Raw genomic sequence first — 12,380 nt, 5'->3', positions numbered from 1 at the left:
GTTAGCTACTCTCATAACAGGCATCCCTCTATTGCATCAGTGGACAAACTTTTCCTGGCAAATTGGTATTGTAACCAGAAAGATCTACTGTTAGGGAAGGTTGCCGAGGACTTTGGTAATCTCCTATATCATTTTAGGAATCTCTGGGTATTCCTTGTCCAAAAACTCATAGTAAGGTATTCCACATCTGGAACCGAGATTTTTGTTTAATAACTGGTAGTGTTGACAGGGAAGTGTCCCACGTACTCTTGGGCATCTGAATACTTGGTCTCTACTTGGTGGTACTGTTTAAGGAGGCTTAGAAGGTGTGGCTTGATGGAGGACGTATAATACTGGGGGCATACTTTAAGATCATAAAGACTTGTGCTATTTGAGTTTGTTCTCCGCTTCCTATTTGTGGTGTGAGATATGAGCTCTTTGCTGCTGCTCCAGCATCATGTCTTCTACCTGCTGCTATGCTGTCCCTAACACTGTGAATCTTAACTTCCTTGAACCATGAGCCTTCCTCAAACCTTTCTGTTTATAAATTGTCTTGGTCATAGTGTTTGATCACAAGGAGAGAAAATTAACTAATCCAGTAACTTATGGATTCTGGGAGCAATATTATTCACTCATGCAGGGGACCTCCATTCAAATTCATAAATTGTAAAGTCGAGGGTTTTCAATTTGGTGGTGGTTGTTTGTTTTTGTGGGATAGGTTCTTACTAAGTAGCCATGGTGGGCCTGGAGCTTACTGTATAGACCAGGCTAGCCTTGAACTCACAAAGATCTGCCTGCCTCTGCTTCTCAAGTGCTGGGATTGAAGGCATGCACTACCATGCCCAGGTCATAGGACTTTTCATATTATGCATATTTTTTTCTGAATTAAAACAATTTTTTTCCAAAAGAGAGAGAAGAAAACTCTCTAAACCCAGGAGATAAATAAAGGTCACATGTTTGGAATAGTGGAAAACTGGAAGATTCTTGAAAGCCCCTCCCCAGATTTATAAAGGGAGAACGAAGCTGGTGAACAGTAAGACTGAGCAGCTAAGCTACTGGGAACAGAGACTTCGCAGAGTGAGCTGCCTGTAAACTGTTCAGAGAGCTCTAAGATTGCAGCTTTCTTGAGTCATCATCCTTGTGGCTGGGATTCCTGGACACCCAGCTCCCTTTCTGAATCAGTACCACTCCTATAACTAATCCCGCAGCCACATTCCTGTTGGTACCACAACAAAAACTCATTGGACTTTAGCTCACAGTTCTAAAGGGATAATGTTCACAGCAGAGAAACAAGTCTGTAAGTCGAAGGCATGGCAGAAGGAACCGATGCTGAGAGCTCACATCTTGAACTTCAAGCACTAAATGAAGAGGACAAACTCAAACTAGACAGGCTTTTTAAATTTTAAAGCCCACCTCCAGTGACATCCTTCTTTCAGAAAGGATGTAGCATCTAAGCCTCATCACCATTCAAATGCCTAAGACTGCAAGGGAACATTTTTCATTAAAAACACCACATTCCACTGCCTTTCCCAAATAGACTTGTGGCCATATCATAACACAAAATGCATCTTATACAACAGTACACATCCCCATAGTCTTTCACAGTTTCAGCACTGTTTAAAAGCTTGAAGTCTAAAGTTCTTCTTAGACTCAAAGAGATCACTTAATTGCAAGCTCCTGCTTTTTTTTTTTAAAAAAAGATCATATACTTCTAACATAAAATGCCACAGGATATACATCACCATTCCAAAAAGGGAGGATGGGGCATAGTGGGGGAAATAATGGACCAGAGAAAGTCCCTTCCCAGTGGGACTTCCCATGCATTCCCCCTTAAATTCCCCCCTTGTTTCTTAGCTCTTCTGGGTCTGTGAATTGCAGTATGATTATCATTTACTCAACAGCCAATATCCACTTATAAGTGAGTATATAGCAAAACCAAACGTTTGGTGGTTAAACTATGTCTGAACCTGGTTCACAGGAAAACCAGATCAAGTGCCAGAGTAAGACGTGCATATCTAGAAACTCTGCTTCCTACAGGTGCCTTCCAGAGTGAGGATTTACAACAGGGCTACAGATCTCGGGCTAGCCAGGAAAGGAAAAAATGGGATCAAAGAGTTAAAAAGCAATTCATGTAGCTGCAATGGCAGGATTAGTCTTATATGTTGACTGGTGGAGCCATGGAAGGCCCAGGTATTTGGTTAAATGTTATTCTAGGAGTGTCTGTGAGGTTAAGATTATGTTTGACTTGGTGGACTCATTAAAGCGGACTATCCCTGCCGTGGGGGCTGGGGCTTACTCAAGCCATTGGCTTGACCAGAACGAAAAGGTTCAGTAAGGAGAATGTGCTTGTACATCTCAGCAGGGATACTGGCTGTCCTGCTTCTGACTCAGACTCACACTTTCAGAGTTGATCTCATCAGCTCTGCCACTTCTTAGACCTTGGAGCTGAACTGGAACGTCAGGCAACCTCTTCCGGATCTTCAATTTGCTAACTGCAGGTCATGAGGCATGTCACTCTCCATATTCACCTCTATCTGAGCCAGTTTCCTACACTCACTACAGTTACTCTGTATCTACACATTTCTCTGTCCTGGAGATGGACCCTGTAACATTCTTTTGGCTTGCCCTGAGAAGATGGGCCCTTGAGATTGGCTGAGTAAAAAGACACTACTCTAGCTCTTGCAAGGTAAAAGGAGCCAGGTAACAGCCTGTGTGGGCCAATTAGTTGGAGTCTCATGAGTAACACTGTGGCTCAAGCATTATGATTTTGGCATTTTTTCTTCACCTATGTGAAACAAGTCGAAAGAGAGAAAGGGTATGTGTCCTGTAGGTGTCCTGTCTTGGCTGATCCTCTGATGTGCCTCTAAATACCAATTGAAGATTCTAAAACCCCTTTCTCCTCCCATCTATTGATCTGATTGCTTTTGGACTCCACCACTGTGATGATATTATTTTATATTTACTAGTGAGCATGGCAATTTAAAGATGAGTGCTAAGAGCCATAGTGTAATGCCATAAAGAGTGCTGGACTCTGTAGAGGGAGGTCTGCCTCCCTTTACACAATGTAATCTCAAATATACTGTATATTGAACAAGTAATTGTCTTGCTTCACATTCCAGTGCTTAAAAATCTTTAGAACAGGCACAGAATGGATAGGAAACTCGATTTAGAAAGAGGAGTCCCATAGAGTCCACTTCTATAACTACTTGGTTGTGTACCTTGGGCAGTACCTAAAACCCCTTTGAACAACATATTTTAGCTAGAGCACCATCCCAGGTTCCCCTTTCCACTCCTGCATCCCACACCACTATCTTCTTACTGCTGGCAGAGCAGGATGGAGCCAAAGGCCTCACCACAGGCAGAAAAGCAGGCTATTAACAGAGCCCAGGTTGCTCTGGTGTAATGCCTTGGGAGTTGTCAGGGCTGGCGCCTCCTCGCTGGCTCTCAAGAACAGAACTAGCTGAGATGACTCTTTCTCTACTTCCACTTTCCTTCCTGGGCTCAACCTCTGAAAAAGAAGAATAGGCAGTCTTGACAGCCACAACGGGGGCAATGCCCAGGCTGAGGGGCACAGAGAAAACACATGAGGGAGGTTGACAAGCTAGGCACAGGGACCGAACTGAACAGGGTGTCATCAACGAATCACAGTCTAGGTAGAGAAGCGACATTAACTTTCAGAGGTTATTGGTGAGATTCTCATGCTCTCGTTAGTGGTCAGCCCCGCATCCATGAACATATGAACAGCACTGAACTTAGTGGGTTATTTAAAGAAAGACACGAAATTGGGAGCTCAAAGTGTGTATGGGGAATTTGAAAGAAGTTGGGGGGGGGAGGAAAATGTGGAATAGATGTGATCATATTTCATTGTATTACGTGCAGGGTACTACCAAGAATATGGTGCGTGGGGGATGAAAACAATGCAGGCTCCTTCTCCATCTTTGGTAGAGGTTTCATCCTCTCTGGGGACTGTACTGGAGAGGAAGGATGCGCCATAGCTTTGGCCCCAGGTGAACCAAGTGCAGAGTGGAGGAAAAAGTACTCCTCTCTTACCGCCACGCCCTTTCCTCCAGTAATGCCTCAGAACATCTGAATCAACAAACTTCCATCCCCCTGTGCCCCTATCCGCTCTGGTCAGCCAGACAGGCAGACACCAACCAGATTATTTCAGTCCACCTCCGGTGGGAGCATTTAATTCTCCCTGCACCCTGCTCAGCTGCCTTCGTGTCAGAGGAGGCGCAGTCCACCAGGGGCGCCCGGGGTGGGAAGGGAGCCAGCCTTTGGCTGCCAAGGGGTGCGGATCCCCGAGGATCTCGACCTGGCCCGCTGGGATGGGTTCTGTCTCCTCCGTGCTGGCGCGGTCCCGCAACACCGTCGTGCAGCCGGGATCGTCGCCGCCTCAGCAAGAAGTGCCGCTCGCTGCTCCCGCGTCTCTCAAAGACTCTAGAACCCAGCGTCGGGTACTCGGGCATCAAGGCTCTTTCAGACCTTCCCCAGCCTGGGAACCGCCGCCGGCCAAGCACAGCCAGCAGATTTCAAAGTTTGAGAGCACGGAGCTGTCCCCGGTGCTGAGGCGTTTGCCAGCTATGTCCCAGTCCTCCCCCAGCGACAGCCCAGGAGGTGAGTTTTGACCGCTGCGCCTGCCTGGAGACCCGCGGAAGTGCTCTCTGGTTCTTGTCTTTGGGGAGAAGGGATGATGAGAGGCTCTGTCTTCCAACCTTATTTCACTTTTCTTGTCTTCATACCCATGGCTTTTTTAGAGTTAAGATGCATTTATGATTCAGTAACGGTTATTTCAAGACTGTCATTCGTTCATAGGGGTTTAAGTGCAGAGGGGAACTATACAGACACACCCTAAAGACCCCCTTTGCTAACTTTGCACCTGTATCTGCACCATGAGGAGAGATCTTTATTCTCACAGACAGGACAAAAGAAGAATTAAGCATTCCTTCCTGTCTTCTTCCAGGGAAATCAGGAAGTGATAAGGAAATTTCTGCAGGTCTAAGACCACTTTCCACGGGTGAAGAATGCAAGTGTTCTGGGGTGTGTGTGTGTGTGTGTGTGTGTGTGTGTGTGTGTGTGACTTTTCTTGGATAGGAAGTGTGCTAGAAGTGAAAAGCTCACACAAAATCTGAACTAAGGTGTGAATCTAAGCTTCCTCCCATGTTTTTCTTGTGATTTTGAGTCAGACACGTGGCTGAGTATCAGTTTATTCATCTGTGGTATGGGGCTGACAGCAGTACTTATTTCACTAGTTTGTTGAACTACAATGCAAGTAGAATCTTGTTTGTAAATGGTAGAATACTATGCAAATATTGAGTATTATACAGGCACTAAACCTTTCCACCTTCTCAAGGCAGAAAAGAGGAAAACCTACTTGGGCATTTTTAGTTTTAGATATTCATAGGATCTATTGAATCTATCAGGCTTTTTTTTTTAATTTTGTGGAACTGGAAGTAAATTTCTTAATTTATTAGTAAAACAGTAACTAACAAAGCATTCATTGGCCTGCCCTTTGGTTATGAATGCTCAATAAGGTTGCTTGTCATGTTTAAAGGACTCAGTAGATTAGGTGTGTAATATTGGTTTTGTTAACAAACAAGAGACTGACTGAGGCTAGTGGACAGGAACCTGGCTTACATTTCAACCCGCTGAGAGCTAAGGATACCTCCATGTTCGTGTCCTTAAGCATTTTCTTATGAAATATTTTCAATGTCCACCTCAGCTTTTGTCTTTTTTAAAACAACTTTTCCACTGAAAGATGACACACAATTTTCTGAAGGGAGGATTTACCACTGTAAAATGTTATTTTTAAGGATATTTTCTCCATCTAGAGGATATGTATTGGTGTACTCCTGGAAAGAAGACTAGAATAGGAGTCATGTGTTCTGCTAAGATCAGCATTTCAGATCTGTTTGTATTGTTTCCTACGCAGTGAAAACTCAAAGGAAGTATTAGAGGGAAAATGGTCAGGAGAATATCCATATTGTGCAAGAGTGAGGCACTACTAAGGTATTTAGAGGTCATTTCTAACATGTGAACATACACTTAGCTTTTATACAGTGTGTCCTGCTCTGTGGCCTAATTATATAAGATGAAGTCTGGGCTTTCCTTGTGGAACTCTTCATTACTAGCTTTTGGTGGTTTCAGTTGAATTACAAACATACACATCCCTGATGTGGAGTAGTTGTTTGGGTGTTATAATTAATTTGTATAATTTATAGTTGCATAAAGCAAATTTCTAGTAGTTTGCATTGAATTAATTTTTGTTCTAGAGGTCATGAGTACACCCTGGAAGTACTTTCCACTTTAACTTTTTTATTGCTTACGAATAGTTTTGTCAATCCTTCCATTTGCATTTCATGCTTTTATGTCCATTTGAAATTATGTTTTGAGTTTTAGATCACCTAAGATTCTTAAGCAGAAGCAAAAAGGTTTCTGAATTTTGTTCTTTCTAAAGAAAGCTACAGGCTGGGTATGTCATGTCTTGTCCTTCCTTCCTTCCTTCCTTCCTTCCTTCCTTCCTTCCTTCCTTCCTTCCTTCCTTCCTTCCTNNCTNCCTCCCTCCCTCCNTNCCTCCCTCCCTCCCTCCCTCCCTCCCTCCCTCCCTCTCTCTTTTTCTTCTCTCATTTTTCTATCTTTTTATCTTTTTGAAATAGGGTCTCACTGTACAGACTAGGCTCTCTGAAACTCACAGATATCTGCCTGCCTATCTCCTCAATGCTGGGATCAGAGACACATGCTATCAAGCCCAGCAGCATATACCTTTAATTGCAGATCACAGGAGATAGAGACAGGCAGTTCTTTGTGAGTTCCAGGACAGCCTGGAATACATAGCAATGCAGCAAGTTTTAGGCTTACAAGGGCAACATAGTAAGACCTTGACTAAAAAGGAATAAAAAGAATAAAAGAAAAAGAGAAAGAGGAGGAAGAGGAGGAGGAAGAGGAAGAGGAGGGAGAAAAGGTCATATTTTAGACCTACAGTTGGTTTAGATAACTAGGCTTGTGAGCCAAGTTCATTTTTACTTTCTGTAAGAAGAGGATGAACTGCTCCCACAATATTAGGTTGCCTTTGGCTGAACTGCATCGGATTTCATTATAAATTTATGTTATCAGACAAAATAGCACAGAATTTGTGAACTCCAGGAGCACATTAGCTTGGTATGCTGAATCCTAAGTGTTTATTGTACAAGCCAACCGGACAAGTTCTGAGTGAGATTGCCACATGAAAATTGGTATCACCATTTTACAGAGGAAGACAGCAAGGCACAGGGAGCTAACTGCTCATGTAGCAAACTCAAGAATCTGGTCTCAGGAAGTCTCCTGAGATGCAGACTCATTTCTCCACGCGTCTGTATTAGATTCTGCGTGCTTAGTTCTCATTTATAACTCCTGTAGTTTCTCGCTTAGTGGCATGCTTTGAAAGTTTTGTCTTAGCTCTGGGGAAGGGAAGCAATGGAAAGTTCTGCAAGGAGAGTGTCAGAGCTTTAATGGAGAAAGGATCACCTTGGGTATTACTGAGGTGGTAGTTAAAGTCAAGGACCTTAGGGGAACACCAAACTCAGGGTCTACAGTCAGCTGTATCTTCTCATAAAAATTTAAATTCTTCGAGCCTCTGAGATTTATTGCATCGAGGATAGTGATGGTCCCCTGCTCTTATTTTGCAGTAGAAATTCAGTGAGATAAGATGTCAAAGTTCAAATGGGGACCTGACATACAATAAAGAGAGGTGTTTACTGTATGTATGTATGTATGTATGTATGTATGTATGTATGTATGTATGTATGTTGTATGTGGTGTATGTGCTCATTTGTGTCCATGAAGAGGGCAAAGCAGGATGTCTAGAGTCTTCCTCTATTGCTCTTGATCTTATGGCCTTGAGACAAGGTCTCTTGGTGAAGCAGAAGCTCACTGTTTGAGCTAAACTGGTTGCCTTTGCCTCCTTCAGTGTTAGGGATGTGTCAGGAAGCTACTGGCATGTCTAACTTTGTTCATGGGCTCATGGGGATTTGAACTCAGTGCCTCATGCTTGTAGAGTACTTCTTTTACCCACTGAGCCCCAAACACAGGTGTTTTATATATTTATTTGTTTTCATAGTTTTGAGATCAAAGCTTAATCAATTTTCAATGAAAATCTAACTCAGAATAAACAACAAACAAGTGAAAAAAAAAACCCCTTCCCACAGCTGTTTATGTATAGCCCAACTATCTATGGAAGATTATCAGTGGCTCCTAGCTTTTATTAGAGACCTTTCTGAATGAGTAGGTATTTATTTTGATACTGTTGGTGAAACTCATTTCATTAAGGCTAACAGTCTATATATTAGCCATTTGGAAGCCTTTTAAGGTTTTATTATTTCTACCTGACATTGTTTTGGCCTTGTTTTAACATTTTCATGTACTATTAGTGCTAAATCTCTCATTGTTCCATGTCTCTCTCCTTCCTACCCTCAGTTCCTTCCTGGATGGGACCTTCATGTCTGACAAGTGTTCTACCACTAAATTACACCTCCAATCTCTAAGCATTGATTTAAAATAAAAGTATAACCAAGGGGTCGGGGAAATGACTCAATGGATAAGAGCACTTTCTTTGCAAGAATTAGGGCCTGAGTTAGAATCCCCAGCAGCCATAAGTTGGGCATGGTTGTATATGCCTGCAACCTCAATATTGTGGTGGAGACAGATGGGTCTGAAGAGTTCTTTGGCCAACTAGCCTAGCTGAAAAGTTAAGCTTTCTGTTTGTTACAAGACCAGTGGTCTTTTGTGAAGGTAATAAGGCAGAGAATGATAGAGCAAAGCATCCAAGGTCCTGTTCTGATTGTGTATGCACATATGCCCACATACCTGTGTGTGTACTCAATAGTAACACATGCATACACAGGCATATAGAAGCTAACAGATACACAGACATAGATTCACACACACAGACACACACACACATACAGTGTCCAATCAATACTTTTTAAACTGCAGTCTTGAAGCACTGTGCTATAGAGGTTCTGATTGCTTCCTGGCTTCCCTGTCTGTCTTATATGACAACTTAAAAAAAATTACTCCTATATGCTTCTGTGTAGGTTCTCTCAGGCATTAAGATCAGTGGTTTTCACCTGGAAAGACAATTCCAGAAGTCCAGACTGGTGGTTATGGGACAGGGACTGGGGTACTAGTGTATGAATCAACTTTCTCAGGTGATTGTGTTCCCATCTAAGGGTGTCTTACAGTCACTTGGTAACTCAGATTTTTTGTTTGAAAACCAGATGAGCTACCAAGAATCTATATGTCTGACAAGTTCCAGATGTTTCTACTGCCACTGCTCAAATGGTCACACTTTAAAGAACAGCCATAGAAGTGACCTGAAGGGCAGCATTAGCCAGGAATGTGGTGTTAGAGGCATGGCTCCCCTCTGTTAGGTCTGGGTAGATGCTCTGGGGTCAGGGAAGACATTTTCATTCCTTCACCTCCCCAGTCCCTTAGCAACCACTCTCACACCAGTTTCTAATATGTCAAAGTAATTATAAACCTTTACCAGTCAAGCTTTTAACTTGGGATTAAATTTTTTTTTTGGTAATTTTCATCTGAATTAAAAAGACTGACTAATGTGAAAAATAGAACAGGATGCCCATCATCCTAAAAAAGTGGGTGGATAGGTAGGTGGCTACATCTAAGCACTTTCATCTTCAACACTCAGGGCATCTCTTGATGTGTGTCCCTACTCTGAGCTAATTTAAACAGACAGGAGTAAACTTCTAAGGCTTAGGCTAGAGACAGGCAATACTGATGAGGCCTGGAGGAACAAGGACATGTGATGAGTAAGTGCTAGGCTCTTGGATGGAGCAGTCACCTCCAGGGGCTGCCCTCCTAACTCTCTTCCTTCACCCAGGGAGTTGGGGATGGGGAAGCTGTCCTTGACTCTGAGTCCTCTCACAGCTGAGAAGTCACATAACCATTTTCCTTTGATTCTCTCCCGTGGTAATTACGAGTCATTTTTCTTTTCTAGAGTCAGATTTAACTTATAGCAGAGGGCACCAAGCTCCTCGGCCAAATGCATCTCCAGGCACAAGAGATGCATTTGTTCTTGCTGGTGAACGACTTGATGGAAAGAATGCTTATGATCTCCACTGTACTAATAGTATAAGAGACACAGAGAGGTCTCTTTATTATCCCATCTTCATAGTTTTCTCAATGGATGAAGAAGCCAATGGCTGTTGTCCTGGCTATATTTTGTTAGTTTGACACAACCTAGTGCTGTCTGGAAAGAAAAACTTCAGTCAAATAAATGCTGCCATCAATTAGGTGACTTGTAGGCAATCTGAAGGGCACTTTCTTAATTAATGATTGATGTGGGAGAGCCTAGCTCATTGTGGGTGGTACCAACCCTGAGCAGGTGGTCTTGGGTTGTATAAGAAAGCAGGCTGAACAAGCCACAAGGAACAATCAAGTAAGCAGAATTCCTCAATGGCTCCACCTTCAGTTCCTGCCACCAACTTCCTGCTTTGAGTTCCTGCCCTAACTTCTTTTGCTGATGGACTATAAACTGAAATGAACCTTTTCTTTTCCAACTTGCTTTTTGTCAGTGCTTTATCACAGGAACAGAAGCTAAGGCATCTGTAGTTTCCCCTTCAATACAGGGGATATAAGTAATTAATTTTTGGAGATTATTCATTACATGCTCCTAGACCACTTGTAAGCTAGTTAGACTTTCAGGAGTCTTCTTACTAATTCTTTCTCACAGGGACGAAATCTCTGGAAGCTTATCTGGAATTATGGAGGCTCGGATATTCCCTAGTTCTAAGTACCAAATGCTTTGAGTCTTTATCTGGGAAGTGGAAATGGTATGTATGGACTTCACCTAAACAAGTTATATATTTGTGCTTGGCCCCCTGCCATTGGCATGGCCATCACTTCATGTAATTTTGCTATGAAGACTCTTCAGTGGGAATCAAGCAGTAAGCAGAATGAGGAAACCAGGCAAGGGCACAGAGAAAGTCAAGGCAGAGGTAGACAAGGAACAAACAGAAGCTGTGTAGGTTGTTGGGGGTGTGGTCTCCATCACTTACTTCTGAGGTCAAGATCTCCAATCCTACACATGTATGTCATCCTTGAAAATATGTGTATTATATATCTAAATTAGCCAACTTAGATTGCAATGTGTGTTGATTTAATCTGCCTCCTGGGGAGAGAAGTTAACTGATGGTAATATTTAATTAAAATACTCAACATATAGTGAATTATTATATTTGTGGCTATTCTCCAACTATATTTGGTCATATTAAAAGTTTCTAAAATCAATAAATGAAAAATTAGAAATACTTTTCAGTGGTGAAGTAAGTGATGTTTAAAATATGTCAACTGTTCAAAATCTTCTCAGGCCATTCTGCCATTGAATATCTGGGATGTAAGAATTTGATGTGTCAAGCCACTTATGCTGGCTCCTGTGGTCCCATTTCCATCCACACCTGCCCAGTGGTAATGCTGAATCCATGTGTGCCTTTCCGCCTTTCCCCGTGGTTCCTATTCGGCAGTCCCAGCTGAATGCTATTGGCAGACGATTTTAAGACTTGCCCTTGCTTACATGGCTGACTGGCTCTCTTGGCATGTGATAGATAGTCTCACCTAGGCACAAGATGTTGAGAATGTGTGATCAGGAAGAGAGACAGAAAGATAAATATTTTGCACATTGGCCATTAGCACATTTTAGAGTCTATTTTTTATATTTCACATGTAGGAGACAGGCTCATAAAGGTCAAATAACTTGCTTGAAACTACAGACCTAGTAAACAGCAAAGCTGGGATTCATATTGGTAATTTGGGTAGAGAGATGATAAGTTTAAGTTAAATAAAGGTAAGTAGTGCAAGGTGAAGCCTGGTTCTGTAAATTGCAAGCACTCTCTTCTTTCAAAGGGTGCTGGAAAACTCCTGCCCCAGAATGACTTGGATTCTTGTTAAAATGCATCCTCTCAAGACCCCTCAGATGGAGTGAATCAGAGTCTGTAGAGGTGAATACCAGAAATCTACACTGTAAACCACAAAGTGAGGTGAATTGTATTCATGTTGGGAGGAACTGAAACTAATGAACAAATATTCCAGGAAACCAAGGTGTGCTCTGCTTAAATAAATACTTCTTAGACATCATCTCCATTTTCTACAAGCTGAACCTAAGCGAAATTTAGAAAAAGTGCTAATGCGCTCCTAAGTTTGGTTTACTTATTTAAAAAAACAATTTAGCTTTGCAGTTACTTTTCTTATTATTTGAACAATTGCAATTTGCTTGAACTTCACACCAAACTGTCGAGATGGTACTGTTCTGATCCTACTTTATTTATTTATTTAATTGGATATTTATTTCATTTACATTTCCAATGCTATCCCAAAAGTCCCCCACACGCTCCCCCACCCACTCCCCC

At 42.3% G+C, this 12,380-nt stretch overlaps 1 protein-coding gene across 1 annotated transcript in view; it reads left to right on the top strand.

Moving 5' to 3' along the window:
• Positions 1 to 4,552: 4,552 nt before the first annotated feature.
• Positions 4,553 to 12,380, top strand: part of Pde1c (phosphodiesterase 1C) — a 535,503-nt gene continuing 527,675 nt past the window's right edge. Inside the window, exon 1 of the mRNA XM_029478709.1 lies at positions 4,553 to 4,596. Coding sequence (XP_029334569.1) covers positions 4,563 to 4,596 — 34 coding nt within the window. The 5' untranslated portion in view covers positions 4,553 to 4,562. The remainder of the gene's footprint in view (positions 4,597 to 12,380) is intronic.

This window comes from Mus caroli, chromosome 6 (assembly GCF_900094665.2).
Source record: "Mus caroli chromosome 6, CAROLI_EIJ_v1.1, whole genome shotgun sequence".
NCBI lineage: Eukaryota > Metazoa > Chordata > Mammalia > Rodentia > Muridae > Mus > Mus caroli.
The sequence above is the reverse complement of the archived record's forward strand: the minus strand, read 5'-3'. Positions and strand labels throughout refer to the sequence as shown.